General features: G+C 38.4%; 1 protein-coding gene across 1 annotated transcript in view; it reads left to right on the forward strand.

Moving 5' to 3' along the window:
• The first annotated feature begins 5,230 nt into the window (after window positions 1–5,230).
• LOC124267449 (transforming growth factor beta receptor type 3-like) overlaps window positions 5,231–23,877 on the forward strand; it is a 91,250-nt gene continuing 72,603 nt past the window's right edge. Inside the window, exons 1-2 of the mRNA XM_046702371.1 lie at window positions 5,231–5,389; window positions 5,891–6,065. Coding sequence (XP_046558327.1) covers window positions 5,984–6,065 — 82 coding nt within the window. The 5' untranslated portion in view covers window positions 5,231–5,389; window positions 5,891–5,983. The remainder of the gene's footprint in view (window positions 5,390–5,890; window positions 6,066–23,877) is intronic.

The following is a 23,877-nucleotide window of genomic DNA, read 5'->3' on the forward strand; positions in this document are numbered from 1 at the left end:
TGTTTACTTTCTGCCAAATACTCGTTTCAAAAACAGAAAAATTTGTTCGAAGCTCATCATATAAAGAGGTCTCTTTAGCTGAGATAGAATTCTTTTTATGTTTTTGTTAATATCATGTTCATTCTGCCCAACAGGTAACAAATATTTCATTCGCATTTTTTTTTCAAGGATGAAATATTGTAAACCGGACACGTAAAAGCAAAAAGCAATAGTTCACTGAGATTTTAATGTGTTTATTCACGCTCGGGGTTTTCCCGGGGAAGTTGAAGTTTATGTGAAAAGAATCCAAATGTATTGTTTGGTCGCTTGTTGGTGGCACTGGCCTCTCAACCAAAGAGAACTCGGTTTATTATGTACAAGATATATATGCACGTCATTTTAATGAAAACCTGCATTTCAATTTGCAGGAAATGCTGAATCGTTCAAATGCAACTATAACGTAAAATCCCATACCTGTCACTATCCAACTGATTAACCAATAATAAATATACATGTATACACATTGACTACTACTACTACTACTACTACTACTACTACTACTACTACTACTACCACTACCACTACCACTACCACTACCACTACTACTACTACTACTATACTACTACTACTACTACTACTACTACAGACCAGTGAAGGTCCGGGCTAGAATGAACCTTCAGTAACCCATGCTTGTCGTAAGAGGCGACTAACGGGATCGGGTGGTCAGGCTCGCTGACTTGGTTGACACATGTCATCGGTTCCCAATTGCGAAGATCGATGCTCATGCTATTGATCCCTGGATTGTCTGGTCCAGACTCGATTATTTACATACCGCCGCCATATAGCTTGAATATTGCTGAGTGCGGCGTAAAACTAAACTCACTTACTCACTCACTCCTACACATTATACAGTTATTTGATACATCTGGCCTATAACATCAATCATAGCATCAACAACACTAATAGTTGGTAACGGTGGAAGAATCTACATAAAAACATCGCTCTAAGTTTTACGCCGCATTTAGCAATAGTCAAGCAATATCCGGGCGGGGACACCAGAAATGGGCTTCACATTGTACCCATGTGGGGAATCGAACCTGGGTCTTTGGTGTGACGAGCGAACGCTTTTGACCACTAGTCTACTACCCCACCACCCCACATGAACCTCTGGGTATTGAAGCAAATTTCTAAGGATTTGTAAAACAGATACCTGATCAAGCACGCAAAGTTCAAAGATACAACAGCTTACGGGGCGTAAAGTAAATCATGCAACTAAATGGCCATTTGAATTTTGAAAATCATTCGAAATATAAAAGAAATTGTAAAAGTGATTGCAATCCGAAGAAATTTAAACTCATCGGCCCGTCATGCACTGATCAAAGAAAATGCGTTTCAACTGTTTTAAATTTCAGCAAAAGAAGCCACATCTAATTTTTAATGACTCCTGGAGCGAAACGGCGTGAGTCACGCGCTCGGTCAGGACTGCAGCGGCAATGCGTAAAAGCCGGGACATAACAAGAAACGTGGCTTATCTCCCTTTTGTGGGTAAATTGTGCCAACAATGTTGCAGTGTGACGTCATATTGCTCCATTTGACCAATCAGCATTATGAATCGCCAAACTCCATCTGCGCAAATGTCAGAAAGTAGGTCAGCAGAAAACGTCTAACAATCAATGTCCCAAGACATGTCTGTTCACGGAGAAACCTCACTGGCAAATTTGTTTCCTTATCCATGTTGCGTGCCCTCAAAGTCTTAACAAAAAATATAAGCGAAAATGGGTCGTTTGACGTTTCCCAGGATTGACTTGAATCACTTCCAGCATAACAACTAGTTGGTAGCCGAACAGTATTTACATAAAAAGCAAGTATTGTAAAACAAATATCTTAAACGACATATATTAACGAGTTATTTACTTGAAACAGTGATTATCAGAAAGTATTCGTTATGTTTAAAAAAATAATACTCCTGAATTTGAAATATAATGAAATATCATGAATATTTTGTCTCTATGAACGTAACTATATTTAGCTAGCGACTGGACCATGACACCATTTATAGGAGTGATGTTTAAAGATCACTTACGTGCCCAATTCATACTCCCATTAATGTATGCTATGTATATATATTTCAGTAAATGTATTCATTATATCACGCACACTCTAATATTTTCACTGAGACAGCAAACAAACAAGTGCCGGGGTATATTTGGGTTTCTCAAAATGAATAGTTAAAAATATCATTATCATTATTAACACAACAGGGTGGGCTTAGTGGTGATGAAGCCAGTGGGTAGACAATGGGGGAAGGCTTCACTGGCTTCATCACCTCTAAGCCCCCCCTGTTGTGTTAATTACCTTGTTTTCTTTGTTACACTCAGTATTTATACTTTGCCACCAATGTATGTTACATTCCTGCTTGACAACGGTACAAGAACCTGTATCGAAACGTCGCACTCTCGTAATAAAGAAGTTGTTATCCGTAAAGTTTGTTAATTTTGTACGTCCCAGCTTCTAATAATAATATGCCACTCAAACAAGTTATGTACATTCATACAGTACAGACCATCGACCATTCCTCGCCCTATTACGCTTGTTCTTGAAATGTCACATGCAACGCAAAAAACAACTTTGCAGATTCTGATACCTGTCGGTATGGACTTACAGTAACAAATTATCAAAAATGCAAATTCGATCAACTTATAAAGTTGAAAAAGAACTCGATGAAAAAAACTCAGTCAGTCAGTCAGTCTAGTCTTATCTTGCAACCTTATTTTCGGACTATATGCCACTCAGTGTGTTGTTAATGACACAGGTACACTACCAGGTGAGTCGCCTCCAATGCCCATTTCTCCGTTTCAAGTCCACCTGGCAAAACAAGTTTATTATGTAAGTCGGTATTAGAAGAATAAATGTTCAGTCGTGGCCAAATGGTTTAATCTTGTAATTTATGTCAGACTTCAGACAAAGGAACGCTTTGTAAATTCATGACAGTGTGACTTGTTAAGGCAACCTTGGTGTCGCCAGTGCGACGTGAGCCCGCTGTAAGCGTGAACCTCAGACTGATGGGCGGCCTTCAGTGGAAGACATCCGGCGTATTCAACAAGTACATGTTTACTGACAAGAAGGCTGATAATTAATTCGTTTATGAATGGGAATATTTGTGTTTCATTCTATCTGATATCCTATAAATTCAACTGAGAATTGGCTCAATAGCTTTTTTTTTATAAAGAAGGTTGTGTATCTCGTATTGAAATAGACGTGTCAATGAGGGCGAAAGATTCATAAATGTGGAGTTGGTTCAAATGGAATTGTTCATTAATTGTTCATGGACATGCATTATGCACTTTGTACCCAGAATTAACTGACATATAGGTGCACGGGTGAAGTGACATACCATATGTCTCGAGTGCACCACACTGGAACAAATGACGAGGAAAACAGCGATTTATTGAATGTCTGGTATTCTCTCCGACAAGTACAGCGATGAAAACAATTAACTTTAAACTTTTAAACTCATAGGATTCTTTGAACCTGCCATGGTTGTAAAATATGTCAGACACCAGGGTCTCTTGGTGTATAAGATGTCATGGAGGTGTTGTTTCGGCCCCGACGCCGGTGCCAGTCCTCGTGAACTAACCAAGATGATGGCGAGTTATTACTTCAGGATGAAGGAAATGCTTTGAACTACTTGTCATAGACATCAGCTTGTAGTATGTAGATCAATGTTACACTGAAAGTAATGTGAATGGTACTTATGAATTGGTTTAATGTATATATTTATCAATCATTATCTCTTATTACGTTTTATATTTATTTCAATTCATATAATCAGTGTGGTGCAAGACATTATGGGTTTCAGTTTCCTGTCTTGCAGATAAAAAGGTACCATTACTCTCACCTACCAGAAGGGAAACAGATGCCAAGCGAACTACAACTACGCAATATGTAAGACCATATTGTTGAATTGGCTTACGTGTTGCTATTTCTAACTAGAATGAACATTTTGTCAAAAAATAATCAGTACCCGGTATTTTAATGATTGTGTCCTCAGTTTCATTATTTATGCAACAATAATAATTCACCCCCGAAACTGTGTGTTAATAGTAAGTTGTACTTCTGTACTTCAAGACCCGTGAAGATCCGGGGTAGAATAGGTCGAAAAGAAAGGGCGACTATGCTTGTCGTAAGAGGCGACTAACGGGATCGGGTGGTCAGTTTCGCTGACTTGGTTGACACATGTCATCGGTTCCCAATTGCGCAGATAGATGCTCATGCTGTTGATCACTGGATTGTCTTTTCCAGACTCGATTATTTACAGACCGCAGCCATATAGCTAGGATATTGCTGAGTGCGGCGTAAAACTAAACTCACTCACTCTGTACTTCAAATAAAATTGTTTCAGGAGAAAATTTGTTATGTGAGGAAAGAAGTTCAAGATAGGAGAAAATAAATAATGAGAGAGAGAGAGAGAGAGAAGAGAGAGAGAGAGAGAGAGAGAGAGAGCGAGAGAGAGAGAGAGAGAGAGAGAGAGAGTTACCATACAACTTAAATTTCTTGTGAGTGAGTGAACAAAAAGATATTAGTTACGATCAAAACACAGGTCTTCGTTGGGTAGGGCATACAATGAGTATTATGCAGATGCTATATTGAACCAGTGCACAAAAGTTCTTTATGTGGAAATGAAACGGTTCATACAAATTCAGATAACTTGCGCCCCAAATGTAATGTTTAAGTACTAACGCATGATTAACAAATACAGGGTTTATTTTTTCAAAGAAACGTCCTATAATGCTTACGTGCCCCAAAATGGTAAAAACCCAAACATCCAATTGCAATGGCATTCTCGAAAAATAAATCTGTGAACGCTAGAAATGTAACGCATAATTGATTAAAAAAAAAAGGTAAACTTTCCATCGCTGTTAATCTCGAAACAAAACAAATGTTGATAGTGAAATTCTGAGCGGCGTCTTGGCATTGTTGACGTTCTATCGAGTGTTTGGTTCGAATCAATTTAATTAATCTGTTCACATTAATAAAACATTCTCGATCACGTAGATTCACTCTTTTCAGGGTGAACGTTAACACAGTGTTAAGTGAACAAATCAACATTATAGTATTTTCTATCGACCTGGAAACTCCGAGCTGAGTCACACAGCAAGTGCTTGTCCCAATTCCGCTCAATAGATGGCGCTGCGATATGAGGTCATGACGTCAGAATTCCTTTTATGGAATGGGGTTAATTAACCTCGATGAAAATGACAACACTGCGCCGCACAGCGTATCGCTATATGTGTAGAGCTTGGGCTGACAGCTCGCTGATTTAACTGTTTTGTTTTGGATTCAACTGTTGTTGTAGTGGATTTTACTCGCCATCTCACAGCTTGCACGTTAGGAATTGAGTCTACACGTGGTGAGTACTGCACCGTTTTTTCGGCATTTCAATGTTGTGGGCTACCTAAGCTGGGTTACTGCTAAATGTGTTGGTACCATTTGTTCCATGTGAATCTAAGCATGTTTTGATTAGGTACGTCATGGACGTGTAACTGGGCTGGACGGACAGTTGTTGGTTAATGTAGAAGGGGTGGCTAGTACTGTTATGCTGGATTGTTTCCCGTAACACGCAGCGGACGAAAAGCTTTACCCGCATGATCCACGGCCGGTCCGCGCCATCTTTGTTACGGTGACCCAGGGGAAGGAGAACTCCGATGATGTTTTGGTGTGATTCTATCTTGCATTTGGACGTCTTTCAAATCTAGACTGTCATAACTCTTGCTGGGGGCATGGACAGCACTAAAACTCAGTGCTAGACACGTTACTAACCACGGTGCGTTTTACTAATGTAAAAATTGCTTGAGAGAGATGAGGTTGTTTACACGAGTGAGGTCGCCATTTTCTCCCCTTTCTGTTCCAGGTCGACCGGTGTGAAGTTTTAGGTGGCCCCATGAATCCCTCAATACATCATCTTGGATATACACAAAGTTGTAAAACCTAACGCTGGGCAAATATGCTGCCCCCCAAATACTGGATATCGATACTATTAACTTTGTGGATTACTGAGGTTACCGAAGGGAGTCCTCAGGACCGGGGTAAGTACGCAGGCCCAAAAAAGTCTACATCAACATTCTTTTGCGCGTCAAATTCTTCCCAGCAGTAAAAACAGACCTGTTAGTGTTAAATCGACTATAAACACAGCGCGCAACGTGATGTTACAACATGCAGAACAATCAAAACATTGTATCAGGGTTGAGGCTCCACAATCAAAACAAACAAATCACTTAATCAATAGAGCAGTGTGGTTATAAATGATTACACAATCACAGCACCTGTAGTCAAAATATTACACCTTGCATCACCAGCTTATCTACTCCCACACTCATTGTTAATTACTGTCATTAGCCTAATCACTTCCATTCATGCCGATGTGTCATGTTGCCATCTGGTACAGGGGGTGTTGTGCCACCATGCCATGTTTGACACCAGTGTTTACAGTGATGATAACGGATGTTGTTATATTATCACTATTGTGTTTTTTGTATCTTAAAATGTTTTTAAACAAGTGGATGATGTAAATATTGACATATACGCCATCCGGAAATGATATTTTTTTTCGGACTAATTTTTTGTGTAATTTATAATACTCTTCTGACAAAAGATGAGAATTTTAATAGTTTTTTTGTGATTATTTATGCTCTGTGTTTGAGATTGAAAAATACAAACTATCAGTACATTACATTGGACAACACTGCTGGTTGCTGAACGCACAGGCTTTCCCCATTCATTAGTCTGACATACAGACCCTGAAACAAGTATATTCTAGAGAGCCCATGCAAGTCTAGAATTAATGGCAAGTCTAGATAACCACAGTTTCAGGAAGAAAGTCTCTAGGCTCCTTTTTATAATTATAATTTAGGAACACGTTTTTTTTCTGTGAAATATGTTCATTTCTGAGACTAGATGCTTGTCTACCCATTCATTAAGACATTGTTTAGAAATATCATTACAGAGTACATCTATGACAATCTTACATTTACAGAGTGAAAATATCAGTTGTACAAATAGCATGCAGTGGGGCATGGGTTGTGTTCAGTGGTGTGTAAGTTAAAGGTGTCTGTTACTTGTTAAAACTTGTTGTGAGATGAATAAACAAACAGGTCTTTGTCATGTGAGTGGAAAGGTCAGTTTTCTGTATCTTCCTGAGTTGGTAATATGTCAATGACATTCTTGTTACATTTCATGTCTTCTGCAATATATACATGTAGGTAACCCAGATAGAGCTGTTGTTATGTGTACAACAGGGGTACTCATTCATGGGGTGGTGTGGCCCTTGATATTTAGGTGTGTAAACAACAATACTTGCAATGGTAATGTCAGGGTAGACTGATGTGATAGTTATTGTTTGAAAGTTTGCCTCCTCTCATTCAGGTTGATAATCCCCCTTTAAATATATAATCCCCCTTTATATACATAATCCCCCTTTCAATATATAATCCCCAGGTGTATTTTGTGTATAATTATGTGTGTCTCTGTGTTTGTTTCTCGTGTATTGTGAGAGTGAGTGATACATTTCTATTTTTGCAGAGGTACAGATAAGCTGTGTATCTGCGTAAATTTTGCAAATATTTGTGTGAAAATTCAATTCCTATTAAGTCTATTGCGTACAGGTACGCTTGAAGTTTTGTAAATACTCAATAAATTTGATATTACATGCGTACAAACAAAAATAGATAAAATAACTGAGGTATATTGAGAGGTTCAGATTATCTATTTCAGCACCTGAACTTGGCAACTTGGAGCCTTTCTTATAGTTTCCCATATCACAGATCAAATATGCAACAAACATGTAAACCAACATTTAAACTTTATTATATTTTTAGAATTAATGGAAAATGGCAAAATGCACAAATGAGTTTGAGTGAGGTGGGTACAATTTGTTTGGTTACTCAAAAGAAAATTAGGAAATCCACACAAGCGAGTACATAGCTCAATGACAAAAAAAGTTATCTGTAGCACTGTCATTGTGTGTCTTACAAATAGTCTCACGTCATGAAATTAGAGTGAAGAATATTAGAATTGGTTTCCAGCAACCTATGCTTGTCATAAGAGTCGACTGACTGGATCAGGTGGTCAGGTTGTGTGACATTTCATCATATCCAAGTTGTAGATCGATGCTCAAGATGTCAATGACAATTTACAATTATCATGCTGTTTAGAGTACCCTAGTAAATGCTAGCTACCAATGGCAATTGATTTACATGTCTATTTTTGCCATTTCCTTTTCCGGCGTAAAGTAGTCTGTCAGTGGGTCCTCTAAATACTCAGATGTACTGAAATGTTTTGTTGTTCAGCAATCCATCCTTCTTGCTGTCTGGTTAATTTACGTTTTTGTTTCGTGATGGAAAGTATGTTTTTGTCCCTGAAGATGGTTCTTATTTGAACTTTCAGTTGATCTGTAATCATTGATGAATTGTGTATTTCTGGTACTGATTCATTAATGTGGAAATCATTTCTTATTTTTTTTGTACCAAAATTAATTATAATACGTTGACCTGAAAACAATTTAACCAACGGAAATGTACAGAGAGATGTGTATTATTTGTGTCCTTTATAAATTGTGTGAGGGGCGGTGGGGTAGCCTAGTGGTTAAAGCATTGGCTCCTCACGCCGAAGACCCGGGTTCGAATCCACACATGGGTACAATGTGTGAAGCCCATTTCTGGTGTCCCTCGCCGTGATGTTGCTGGAATATTACTAAAAGCGACGTAAAACCAAACTCAGTCAGTCAGTTATAAATTGTGTTCATTAGAACTACAGGCAGTGTTTGAAATTAGGCATGAATTGCAGGGTGTCAGTGGCCGATTTAAAAAATGAAGAATTCTGGGTACTTAGATCCAATCTGAAGGACACCGGGACTCTTAATTTGAACCACTGATGATATAGATCACATGTGAGGAAATTACTCAGTTCAGTGAAGGAGATTGATTGCCGTGTCAGTATGTTGAGCTTGCAGATGGTGACACCGGCACCGTGTGATTATTCCATTGTTTTAACAAGCAGATGAAAATGATAACCGTTAACTCCACAGGTACCGCGATCCTGTTACGACAACCAGAACACCTAATACATGTGTAATATCATTTAATATTGACAATAAGCGATCATCCATTGTTTTAGTGAGCACTGCTTTAATGCCCGAGAGAACTGTAACGCAAACGAGTTGTACCGATCAATACTCTGCCACAGTTCATGATATTGACCAGTCCGCGTGAGGGGGATGCTGTGCTCAGATCCTCCTGCAGGATGGATCCTGGCCAGCAGCTGGGTGAGCACGAGGGTGAAAGCAGATCGAGGAAACCCATGCTCCGCCATGCAGGGTACCACAAACAGTCACTCACAATGCAAGAGACGTATCTCATTTAATATGTCATACATTAAACATAGGTTTGAAAGGGATAGCTGTAAATCTTGTTTGTGTCAGTTTAGTACAAAGTGAGAATATTTCCATGGTTAAACATTTACTGCAATTGGTGGCAAACATTTTGGGGTCGTCTAGCTCAAACTATTATCCAGCATCATTTTGCATTGTAAGGACTACGATGATCTGAACCTGGACTAGACTCCGACTTCTCATAAAGATGAGGACTTAGGTTTGTATTTGTGCCACAGCACTGTTCTAAGAGCATAGTGATCAGTTAAAATGGAGGCAGCAGGGGTGAAAATAACCCATTGCCCGACGCCCGAGTCCAGTGGTTTTTCTGTCGGGCAAGCAAATTTGTACCGGTATATCACACTGTACAGGTGTCCAGTTGACTTTCCAATGTTAATTATGTTGTTTATTTTAAAATTCAACAAGACAACGGCCGGTATAGTGGAAAAATGATCAGGGCAAGTGATTTTACATGTGCCACTGTACCGGAGTACACTAGCAATTTTAAAGTTATTTCCACCCCTGAGGCAGGCCATCAATATAGGTGATAGAGAGCAATAATCATCACTTAAATATTGATTATTGATAAATATTGGGGAAAAAATCAACATTTTTCTCATCACTATTGAGTGATGAGACATGATTTATGCATTGGTGACTGACAACTCCAAGTGACGTGTGTATTTTGTGTGTACAATTTGATTGGCAGGTTGTAATCTGTCTTTAGCACACATGTTTAGGTAAATTGAAACTTTATGTCATCACAGAAGTTTATGTAAGCTATTATTGACACAATGTCCTCATTAATAATTCCTCTCATCGACAATACTTCCATTATCAATCTCTTCAGGCAGCTGCAGTTAAAATGAATTCCACATGCCACAAAAACATTCTATGCCGAAGAGTTTTACAAACCGACATATACCGGTACTATGTGACTTTACAATGTAAATTCAGTGATAGATTCAGGCGTAACAACTTAACTAGATAAATACTATGTTAATGAGCATATGGACAGGTAGTCTCTCATACAGACCCTGAAGCAAATATATCAAAGAAAGCCCACACAAGTCTAGAAAATGTGGCAAGTCTAGATTTCCTCAGCTTCTTCTGAAAATGAAGAAAGTCTCAGGGCTCCTTTTCATTATATTTTATTTTTTTTACTATGAACTTTTTACAGTAAAATATGTTCATTTCAGAGACTAGTTGTTAGTCTAATGGACAGGCTGAATTCACAGTTCGATTCATGAACTGAGCTTTAGAATTCAGAAGTTGAATAGGGGTATTAAGAATTTCAGAGAAAAGGGCAAACTTAAAGTTTAATATTACAACTACTTACTTTTTAACTTGAGTAAAAAGAGATTCAATGACTTTCCATGATGGTTGAAAAGTATTCTTATTATACAAGTGATAATTCAGTGCTGGGTTCTAGTGGTGTAACGATTCATCGATAGTATCGATGTTTGCATCGTCAACTACGCGATACGAGTGCATCGATACAAAACATGTTTAGGCAATATATCAGGATATTTATATCGCGAGGGTCCATGATACATCGATGTATCGCCACAAGAGACGATATATCCCCATACTACTTAAATATTACTTAAAGTTGTAGGGAGTATTGCATAAGTAATAGGAAGGGAGTCTCTTTGAAATTTTTCTGAATTTTAAAAACAAACTGAACCTAAAAGGAATTTGTTTGTGTCTGACAGCTTTGTTACATGAACAAAGGAGTTAGTGTATCAGTGAAAGCATGTGAACAATCTCTGTGAACTGTAAAGACTTGTCTTTAAGTAATTGAAACATGTTTTAGTTGTTTGACAAACACCATTTATTAACAACTATGAACGATGTCTTAGCTTTGTTAAGAAAGAGAAGATAAAATTTAGAAAGCATACTTATGAGTTTTTTGCAGTGATTCTGGTATAAATTACTGTATAAATTGCCTGTGCAAGCATTGGTGCAGAAACACAACTTTCCAAGGGAAACCTAGAGCAAGGTGTACTGAATATGTTTGATTGTACTTTCTTAAGCATTAAATGCTGAAACTTTATTACATGAACAGCCTTTTAAGTGTGTGTGAATGGAACACATGTTGTGCTGAATAACAAATGAAGATTCAGTCATTTTATCTATCATATATGTCCTGTTTTTAGGATTGTAAAGTATCGGGATAAGTATCGTATCGCCATCACTGTATCGTGATGATAATCGTCTCGCAGGTTCCTTGCCAATACTTTCATGATATATCGTCTCGCCTCATTAAACTAGTATCGGGATATATCGTCTCGCCACTTAGGCCACGATACACAGCTCTACTGGGTTCCAGGCTAGGGTCCCTCAACTACAAATTGGGAGCATAAAAGAATTTCCGAAAATTTGCTTCTACACGGCATGGCAAAGTAAGACTGCACATGAGGACAGAGGCAGTTGATTGAAAAATGGATATTGAGTTTCTTAATTGAAACTGTTGTACAAGTACTTGAACATCATGTGGCATTTTGATAGTTTCATATATTTTGACTGATTACATACAGAAATTAATATTAAGTGGCAGCAAATTATGAAATATGAGGTTTCATACCCAGTCTTGCATTGTTGCAAATGTGCCACGTTTTTATGGTTCTTAGGGCTCCAGATAACTTTTGAGGGTGTGGGGGTACTTACACCTCATATTGCAAGTGGAGGTGTACTGATAATTTTGAAGGAGTACTGACATGTTTTTGTGTGAGCGAGTTGGTGATGTGGTTTGTTATTTATGATATTAAACAACTTTTCAGCTATTAAACTTCATATATGTTAGACATACAAAGGTATTTATGTGTGTACATGATATGTTGAAATCTTATATTACGCCGTATTTCATTGATTTTTAGGCGTACATTACGGCTGTACGGCCCTTATCTGTAGCTCTGTATCTATTATCAGTTTTAATATATGGAGGATGCTGGATGAAATCCCCGGTAATAGCATCGGTACCACATCATATTGAAACAATGGAAAGGTTGAACGCCAGCAGTCAATGTCCACAGTGGGTACATTTTGTCCATTTGAACAACAGCTTCAACATATACGTAGTATATGTTTCCAAGTTTTCATACTTTCTACGGGGTGGTGGGGTAGCCTAGTGGTTAAAGCGTTGGCTCGTCACGGCCGAAGACCCAGGTTCGAATCGCCACATGGGTACAATGTGTGAAGCCCATTTCTGGTGTTCCCCGCCGTGATGTTGCTGGAATATTGCTAAAAGCAGCGTAAAACCAAGCTCAGTCAGTCAGTCATACTTTATACTAGTATGCTGTGTGACATTTGTGTATTGTACAAACAAAACGCAATCACAGGTGATGGTGTCGTGAATTGGTATCATAAAATCTATTAATTATCTAAATAGCTTGCTGAATTGAGCATGTACAATGTGTGTATTGTGTTAAGTAACAATCTGGATTATGAAGCTCCTCGTAGAGACCTACACAGTAAATTGGCTAGTTGATCCCTATTCTCGTAGTGTTGGCATGTTATAATGGAATAATCTCCTGTGCCAATGCATTCACTCACAGAGGAATGATCACACTCTGTCATGCTTGTCACATGTCCAAATCTGACATTCTTTTGTGTTCTGTATCCTAAGGGAGTGTATAATTTAACTGTTAAAATGGTGCTTGCTGATCTGAGAAGTGCAAAGTGTGGGGTGAGGCAGTATGGGGAGTGTGTTTTCCTCACCATGTTTGATGATGCATTAGATTTGTGAATATCTTATTTATTTACTTTCTGACCCAATTGGGTTTAATTGCTGTTAGGTTTTAGAATAGTTTTTCAAATGTATATTAGGGATGGCGAATTTCAGACTATTTTATTTCAAATTGATCAATTCAATCCCCCCATTTGATGACACAATATTAAGTTTTCAGCTGAAAATAGATTTTCCTGTTGCCATCCCTGATATTTGGGGGTTTATTTTGTTTTAGTTTTAATTTATTTCAGTGTTCACTAAAAAAAGAATGAATAATGTCCCTAATGCTTGTTTTAGATATTTGAACATGTTGGAAGTAATGCTATACATACTCCACAATCCTGCAATACATGGGTAACTGACTATGATACAAGGCAGCTGGTAATTCATACTGTCATCAGCAATGTTTGTTTTGGTATCAAAATGACCAAATATATTTCTATGGACAACCAAGTTGGTCAAGAATGCACCAGCATGTGAAACATGTCGTGGCAATATTGACTGCATATTGGGGATACGGCTGTGGTGTTCATAATAATCACAAAACTTCTTATGTTCTGCAACTGAAATTCCTCACCATCATCGTTTGTCCTAAGGGAGGAAGCTCTGAACCTGTCCTAAGGGAGGAAGCTCTGAACCTGTCCTAAGGGAGGAAGCTCTGAACCTCCCTGGTTTCACCAACAATCCATCTACAACATCCAAAATATTGGTTTTTACATTATGCTCAGATTGAGTCTCGTGTAGTTTGTCAGTTTTCATATTTATGTGACTGTAATACTGACACAAAATGACTTACTTAGCAATAGTGTAATGCATACAAGGTGCTTTCCTCCAAACACAATCAAGTTGATGTCCACCATTTCAATTTTTCTTTCAATGATTTATAAATTTTTCATTTGTTTAAATTCTGCAAGAAAGAATAAATCTAGATTTAGCAAATTTCGACAGCATTACTATTGCTAAGTAAGTCATTTTGAGTCAGTTGCAGAACATAAGAAGTTTTGTGATTATTATGAACACCACAGCCGTATCCCCAATATGCAGTCAATATTGCCACGACATGTTTCACATGCTGGTGCATTCTTGACCAACTTGGTTGTCCATAGAAATATATTTGGTCATTTTGATACCAAAACAAACATTGCTGATGACAGTATGAATTACCAGCTGCCTTGTATCATAGTCAGTTACCCATGTATTGCAGGATTGTGGAGTATGTATAGCATTACTTCCAACATGTTCAAATATCTAAAACAAGCATTAGGGACATTATTCATTCTTTTTTTAGTGAACACTGAAATAAATTAAAACTAAAACAAAATAAACCCCCAAATATCAGGGATGGCAACAGGAAAATCTATTTTCAGCTGAAAACTTAATATTGTGTCATTGAATGGGGGGATTGCATTGATCAATTTGAAATAAAATTGTCCGAAATTCGTCATCCCAAATATACATTTGAAAAACTATTCTAAAACCTAACAGCAATTAAACCCAATTGGGTCAGAAAGTAAATAAATAAGATATTCACAAATCTAATGCATCATCTTAAACATGGTGAGGAAAACACACTCCCCATACTGCCTCAAAATGACTTACTTAGCAATAGTAATGCTGTCGAAATTTGCTAAATCTAGATTTATTCTTTCTTGCAGAATTTAAACAAATGAAAAATTTATAAATCATTGAAAGAAAAATTGAAATGGTGGACATCAACTTGATTGTGTTTGGAGGAAAGCACCTTGTATGCATTACACGTCCAAACTACAGCCAATGTAGGAAATGGGTGTGTGGTTCTGTGCATGGAGATCAGGTCACAATTACTAGTCAATTAGTGTTGGGATTTGGTTGAAATCCAATGTAAAGTGATGCAGTTGAAATCCAATGTAAAGTGATGACGAACACACCATGAACATAAACCTTCCAGAGTCCTCAAAAAATATTCAGTCATGACTTTTCAGTTAGTGAAGTGAGTTTTCTAAGAATTAATCACGTTTTCTGGCCCTAGCAACTTCTGAAAACATATTCCGTCGGCAAGCGTTTCAAACACTAAAACAGTAGCTCCAAAATCGTTTGTGTTTAATTATGAGAAAATGTGATCGATTGCTTGGTCGTTTGGTCACTGTGACCAATCCTCGATTATTTCATTTAATCGAAACACCACTAGTCAAAATCAGTTGAAGATATGCAGCGTTGGTGCAGAGAGTCCTTGGATGGGTGACGGTGTTTGGCAGCTTGACTCCTGAGAGTTATTAGGACTTCAGTCCTGCCCCACAACGAAGCACATGTGATACATGTGGTCTCACCTTAGGCAAGTGAGTTTGTTCAAAATTGCCGCTGTCCACCCAGCAGTAGAATTGGGTACCTGGTATGATACGATGGTAGCATGAATTTGAACCTTGAGTGCCTGACAGGCGACCGGTTTTATTCTCCACAGGGAGTGTTCTGTACTAGTTGACCAGGGGTAATATGTCAGCGCTTTGAACATGCAATGTGCATGGATAAATGCGCAATATAAATGGACTATTATTAAATGCTATATGTAGTATGTATCAGAATGCATTAATAATTATTGCTGGATATTGCAATACGAAATCAGGCCAATATGCAAGAAGTGACATCTTTATCGTCAATTCAGATTTAAAAAACCAGTAGTATGAAATGAACTGCCAGTTAATTGGATATGACTAGTAGCTGTTCCAAATGATAGGGTTGTGTGTTGGCAAATCAAATGTATTGTACTATATTGCAATACAGGTAACCATACTGTGATGCATATAGCGGTATATTGGGAGCTAAAGTGTTTGACCGTGAATGACACTGATTGAAAATGCAGATCCTATTTTCTACATACTCGTGCCCGGAAATTAATGTTATAGTTCTTATAACAGTAGTCTCAAAATTAGGTTGGATAGTTATGGATTATTTTTTTCTTTTTTGATACAATGTATAGAATGTAAAGTGTGCCATTTGTCAATTAATCATGAAGGGAAACATCAGTTGTGACTGAAAGTCTCTGTATATCGGAAATTATATCTTAGAGATAATCACAAAACTTTTTATATTTTTTACCCAATATACCAGCTCTGAACAATGTTGCAGTATGTATAGTTTGAACAGCCTGTTGTGATATATGGGGCGGTGGGGTAGCCTAATGGTTAAAGCGTTAGCTCGTCACGCCGAAGACCCTGGTTCGAATCCCCACATGGGCACAATGTGTGAAGCCCATTTCTGGTGTCCCCTGCCGTGATGTTGCTGGAATATTGCTAAAAGCGGCGTAAAACCAAACTCAGTCAGTCAGCTGTTGTGGTATACCTGTATACCTGTAAGAAGTATTATCCTCGTTAGTTTAACACCCGGTTTGGTGCCTGAGTAACAAGAATCAGATCTGATTTGATTCAGTTCTGTGATACATTTGTTTGTGTTTGTTCATGTATTTCATAACATAAGATTGGATAACTTCTATATCAGCTACCCATCAGCACACTTCAAAGGAATACGATTTCATTGGAGACATCCAGTCATCTGATTCCAGTACTACTACCGTGTATTAAAGTAGATAAACCGAATTTTGAGGATAAAAAATAGCAGTATATAGAAGAGGGTCGGCTTATCTATGGGTTACACTTTCATCAAACTTTTTTTCAGGGGGTAAGAAAACGACATCATATCGCTACGTGTGAACAAACAGGAGAAGATGACATTGTCAGAAGTCAAATTTGCACTTAAACATGACTAGACAAGATAATTTACCTATTTAGTTCTAATTTGTTTTTGCTAGGCATTGTCTTATATGCAGGGATTAAGATTACCATGTGTAACTGTCTCGTATACAGCGCCGGAAATAGCAATCAACTGTGCAGTGCACATGTTCCCCTACCAGTGACATAGTTAAAATGTACCCGATAACATAACAAGATGCATTCTGATGCAGTCATCTTAAAAATATAGTATCTGAAATATTATTTTATAAAGAGGATTATGTTCTAATGTTGTGTTGTTTTAATTGCAGGGTTTGCTCTATAAATGTAAAATATTTATAATCCTAAAAGGTTATGCCACAGGTGTTTGGTGTATTGCCGTATAATTTTTATGCATGGAACAATTTGACTTGTCATTGATCAGGTTTCGTCGTGATCTAACTAGTCTAGGTAGTTTGTTGACTTGTGATCGTCCAGCTACACTAAATATGACTGCTGCTACTACTACTACTACGTACTGCTACTACGACTTCTACTATGGGGGTAGGGGATAGGTAGCTCAGTGGTTAAGGTAACTTGTCCTGCCAAAGACCCAAGTTTGATTCCAGGGGCGTAGCTACCATTATAAAAAAACCCTGGGCTTACACATGATTTTTGCTGAAAAGGTTGGGCAAGCCCTCAATACTATCTAAATATAAAGCTTTGCAACTTATCGGGCTTACACGTAAAAATTGGCTTGCTACGCGCCTGGATTCCTCACTGGATTCCTCTTATGTGTCAAACCCATTTCTAGTGTCCCCCCGCTGTGATATTGCTGGAATATTGCTAAAAGCAGTGTAAAACTAAACTCACTCACTCACTACTACTACTACAGTGGCTGCTGCTACAACCTCTACTACAACCACTACTCTGGCTGCTACTACTACTACTACATGTTTACACTGTACAACCACCAAGGATCAAATTCAAACCGTCAGTGTGTGTCCTACAAATACCAGTTGTCAATCTTCCTCTACACACCATATTATATGCTTGTATATTGAGAGAACAGCACCCGACAGGGTCCTTGTTTTGTATATTGAGAGAACAGCACCTGACAGGGCCCTTGTTTTGTATATTGAGAGAACAGGACCTGGCAGGGCCGTTGTTTTGTATATAGAGAGAACAGCACCTGGCAGGACACTTGTTTTGTATATTGAGAGAACAGCACCTGACAGGGCACTTGTTTTGTATATTGAGAGAACAGCACCTGACAGGGCACTTGTTTTGTATATTGAGAGAACAGCACCTGGCAGGACACTTGTTTTGTATATTGAGAGAACAGCAGACAACAGCACCAGACAGGGCACTTGTTTTGTATATTGAGAGAACAGCACCTGACAGGACACTTGTTTTGTATATTGAGAGAACAGCACCTGACAGGACACTTGTTTTGTATATTGAGAGAACAGCACCTGACAGGGCACTTGTTTTGTATATTGAGAGAACAGCACCTGACAGGACACTTGTTTTGTATATTGAACAGCAGAACAGAACAGCACCAGACAGGCACTTGTTTTGTATATTGACAGAACAGTACCAGACAGGGCAATCACATCTACTCCCGGTCATGTTAGAGGGTTGGAGGGTAGGTTTGTCATGAAGGGGTCGGGGACTTGATCCTCAGGTCATCTTGATGGGGGTGTGTAGTGGGCATGTGGGGAAGGCCATCAGGTTTGTTGCTTTTGGAGTCTAAAAGAATCAGTTTCATCCTGGGGTCCTCTGATTTGTTGCTGTTGGGACGTTCAAAGATGAGGATGTCCTGGGACCTTGATGTCTAAAGTATTTGTATCTTGGTGCTTCCTTTGACACCAGGTCCATGACAACAACCTCTAGAATGGTGTACTTAATTTCAAACTCTGCTCAGGCATCTGATGGAGAGACGTTCAGGAACAGGACTGAATCCGTTAGCATCGTGTAATATGGCCATGTCGACAAACAAGATTAATGGTTGCGTCAATATTTAGATGCTTGGTCCTGTTCCAGCTGTCCGTATTTCTGAGCAGGCACTCTGAGGGAATGCAGTGTTTTTCAACATGATAAAGCTGCTTTTTGCCAGCTGAGCCATCATGAACAGATTGTTATTTCTCCATCTTCTTGACCTGTTTACAGGCATTCATGTTCTGTCGGCAATTAACATTGGGGCGGAGTCACTTGGGTTCAGTGGCCCATAGCCTGTTTAAGTGATGGGTTTAGGGGAGAAGGAGAGAACATCACTGCTCAGAAATGGTCGTGCTATTGTTGGGGATTTTTTCAGGGTCACTGATCCAGTCCCCTTGTCTCAAGAACTTTTTTTGCTGTTTTGTAGTCATGGTTCTCAGGGCAGTTAAGAATAGGTTTTTCATGTTAATGGACCTACAACCTCAAGTCACGAGCTCTGAAACGTGATTTATTATGCCTTCTGTATTTTCGTTAAGTCCATGTAATCTACCTAATGTTTAGAGAATGAGTTCTGACTAGGACAGTATGTTATTTTATAAATTAGATTTGTAAATCCTTGGGAATATTTGCAAATGAATTTTTCATCAGTGGAGACTTTCTTAGGACGGGTTTACTGGGCAAAGTTGTCTGCCTCACAGTCTCTGAACTATGTTATATGCTTGTATCAGTATTATAGTTTTAGGGACTAAGCGTTAAAATTTTCAAAGGCAAAGACTTAGTGTCAAAGAGTGAGTGAGTGAGTTTAGTTTTCGTCGCTTTTAGCAATATTCCAGCAATATCACGGTGAGGGACACCAGAAATGGCTTCACACATTTTGCCCATGTGGGGAATCGAACCCGGGTCTTCGGCATGATGAGCGAACGCTTTAACCACTAGGCTACCCCATCGTCCTTAGTTGTCAAAGACTAAGTGTTAGTTGAAGTGTTGGTTAAAGTGTTGAGCAGGATAGGTCTTCTTGTCATGGTTTTTCTATCAGTTTGTCACTGATTGTATGGGGACTCACTCAACTGGGTATAGACTGGACGTCAACAAGCAGCACTGTAAACTGTGTAACCAGGTTGTTAGAATGCCTTGTCTATCCCCAAGTATTCTACAACGATGTCAAGGTACTAGTCTGTCTTATTGGCTCTAAAACAAGTAAATTCAGTCATGCCCTTTAAAGAATGTAATACTAATAGTTGAGATTAATTTCATTTTCAGGTTTCCTTTTTATTTTATTTTAAAGAAAAACAGAATACTTGTTTTTTTTCTGTACAAAAATTCATTTTGTTAACTAGATGTTAGACTAGAAAGGTAATGTTAATGGATACAAAGTTATAGCAGTTTTTGAAACATCAGGGTTTCAGATTAGTTCATTTTCTAGGACATTGACTGATTATCTTCCGAAATAGTCTTAAGATTTTTTAAAATTTAGTGAAGAGAGTGAAGTCAAGAATTCATCTTGCTTGCTCGATGTCCTAAATTCGTCGAAAAATATAAAATTCCCATGTTTCACACAGCTAATACAGGAGTTTCCAGAGTCTTTACGTTTTATTGCTGGATAGAAAGTTCTATATAGAAAAGCAGTGACAGTGAATCGATAGGGCTGAATATTTACTGTCCAGGGCTTAATTATGTACAGTCAAGCGTATACAATGACCGATGGTTTGTCATGGAGTGCCAAGCGTGTGTCCTGTTCACTGCTCTAATATGGACATCCAGACCAGGAGCGGTATTCAGCTTGTTGTTGGTGTGTGTGTGTGTCCCCAGATAACCTACATGGCCTCACATGACCTGAGATTGTCAACGACCTGAGGCACTGGTCATCCATACTGGCCATGGGATACTCCAGAATAATTGATCCTTGTTTGCAGAGCTTCAGTAAACAGGCTAACCTTGACCTTGACCTGGTTAGTGTCCCATGAGCTTGGGAATGTTATGTGTTGCCAACTGACCAACAGTTCAGGGGGGGGGGGGGGCTTCATGTGGAAGGAAAATAGTCCATTGGGATGCTTTGTTGCCTATGCTGAGAATTGTAAGAGGATTTTGATAATTCTGTCCGAATCTTTCATGTCCTTCACAACCTATGTCATAAGAAATGTCTTTGATGAAAGTTGTGATGTAAGAAGGGATATATACTTATATATATTCCTTTCTATATCTTTGTACCTAATGTGTTTATATTTGAAGTTTATAGAATATTCCTTCATGGAATGCTATGCAATAAATATCTTATCTTATGTGGTCCATATCTTAATTTTGTGGTGTTTTTTTAAAAGTTGCATTTATTTATCAATTAAAGTTATTCTTAAAAATGTTAAATCCAGCGATGTCATGAAAAAGAGTTGAAAAATATGCTTCAAAAGAACACAAATATTGGCATTGATAGATGGAAACAATATTTTCAAATATAACTGTTGTGCATAGAAGTCATTCCATGGAGCTGGGGTTGACTGTTAACAAGATCACAGAGGGAAAACCGTTAACTAAGTGTTGATCGATTGATAAATAGGGAAAAAGTAACCCTTAGCAAAAATGCCTAAAACAAATTTATGCATTTTACATTATCTATGGGTGAGTGGTGACATGTTTATGCAGGTATTTACCTTGAGTCCTGTATTTGAGGGTCCCTGGACTCGTACTCTTACTTTACAGGGGTCCTGGGCCGCGTTCCTCAAAGCGATCGTAGTGCTACGACAGTCGTCAGTCTATGTGAAAGTATGGGAGCTGTGATCATCTTAGCGCCACGATCGCTTTGTGGAACGGGGCCTTGGACAACAACGTGGGGGTCCCAGACACTTAAATATTATTAGCACAATGACGTAATATTGTTGTAATTCAGTTACTGCTATTGTATTGTGTATCATGATCATCACATTAATTGTTACAGTAATTGAATTGCAAATGAAACCATAACCCAGCTAGTAGCAATCTCTTTGATAACTTATTGTTACTTGATTGGAATTTTTACAAAAAGTATTTTGACTTTATCTGCATCCCTGTGTACGTGGTAATAAACTTTGTTGTGTCCATTGTCAATTTTTATGCGTATAGGATGCAGGAAATCGTATTCCGTAAGTCCCTGCTTAAGCATGGATTACTACAAAAACAGCTTTCTGAACATAATTTAGAGTATTAGACGCAGCCCATAGATGAGGACCTAACTAAGTATTGTGTGAGTAAATTACAATTTTATTTCATCGCAGTAGTTGATTGTCCCCCGTCGCAACGCGGAACTAGGGACTATGTATTCAGCAGCGTCTGTACGTACGTACGCCCCGATTCTTGTTAACGCGATATCTCATGAACTGTTGTACCCAATGTTTTCAAATTTGGTGACAGCCTACATTTGGGGATTACACCGACATCAGTCGCTTTTGGTGACCTTGACCTCATTATCAAGGTTACCATGCCATTTTGACCACTTTTCAAACTCTTGTTACCGCAATATGCCATAAAACATTGTACCCAATGTCTTCAGTTATGTTGACAGCCTACATTGGGTGATATACAGACACCAGTCATTTCAGGCATCTTTTATCTGACAGAAATATAAAAAGTAGTAATGTTATGAATATTTCGTTCTTCTTTAGCGGCGGGGGACATTGCCATATTAGTGGCAAACACTTGTGTATGATGTTTTTGATGACACAATTTAAAATCCATAATCATTGATGTTTGTTCCTATGGATGATATTTCTGTATTGATCTCGTTAGCCAGCTCTACATGCAGCACTGCTACATTAAAGTTAAAGCTTAGATGCAACCAAAAAAATAGACATAATTGAAACACAATTATCATTTATTCATGCCATATAATATACATTGCTGATTATGACTGACTGACTGACTGAGTTTAGTTTTACGCCGCTTTTAGCAATATTCCAGCAATATCACAGCGGGTGCTGATTATGAAAAAAACAATAAAGAAAATTATAAGCGTACAATCGCAAATCATAAGTGCAATATTTTGTACTTGGGTTTACTACCCTCGAAACGAAGCACCGGGAATACCAAACCCTGTCAGAGCGGGTGGGCGTGCACATAGTGTAACGAAGACTTTCATTGGCGGGTTCATTTGCCGATAGGCTCAGGGCTCTTTGTTTGTGTATAGGGATCCAGGTTCAAGCCGCAAGAACCTATTCACTGCACATGTGCTATGTTGAAACCACTTTTCACCCCAGCTGCTTTAGTTTTAGTGAATCGTTTGAACTCTGATTTCGCAGGATTTTTTTCATCTCGTTATTTTTCAGCTTTATAAGTTGAATTTGCATTTGTGATAATTTGTTACTGTAAGTCCATACCGAAAGGTATGAGAATCTACAAAGTTGTGTTTTGCATTGCATGTAAGGTTTCAGTCCACATGTTCTCCTCCAGTGACAGTGACAGTGTCACCTACAGGTTTATTGTCTTTGAGGGATTTTAATCACCCTTGACATTTGTCTCATTCAACTGAAAAATATGCAAATATGCAAATAAGGCAAGTGATGTCACATATATTTAAATGGTCCTACAAAAAACAGACACCATCTCTCATGTTTGTGAGAATATGTGGTTCCCACAAACAGACCAACTACATGCATAATAAAATGAACCATGGAATATTCTTGTTTCACGCTGCACCCATTTACATTTGAGCTATGAGGTCACAGTCCTTAACTTATCAAGCCAAACCAGACAATCAATCTGGCGATTGATGTCATGAGCCCTTTACTGAGAGATTAAGTAAGAAAGTATAATAAACAATGACACTGTGTGCAATAAATGAAGTTATCCTTTTCAGTACCCTATTGTTATAAGTTAAAGATCAAGAGCATCTCCTGATTCAAATACCGTAAAAAAGACCTGAAGGCTCCTCGGATCCCATTGTTGGAACTCTTCAAACTGCTATCATGGTCAGTGTTGTTGCTAGCTTTAAGGGGCAGTGGGTAGCCAAGTAAAGTGTTCGCTCGTCACGTCAAAGACCCGGGTTCGATTCCCCACATGGGCACAATGTGTGAAGCCATTTCTGGTGTTCCCCGCCTTGATATTGCTGGAATATTGCTAAAAGCGGCGTAAAACCATATTCACTCACTTCCTCACTA

This window comes from Haliotis rubra, unplaced genomic scaffold, assembly GCF_003918875.1.
Source record: "Haliotis rubra isolate DU_JTF1 unplaced genomic scaffold, ASM391887v1 Scf131, whole genome shotgun sequence".
Classification (NCBI taxonomy): domain Eukaryota; kingdom Metazoa; phylum Mollusca; class Gastropoda; order Lepetellida; family Haliotidae; genus Haliotis; species Haliotis rubra.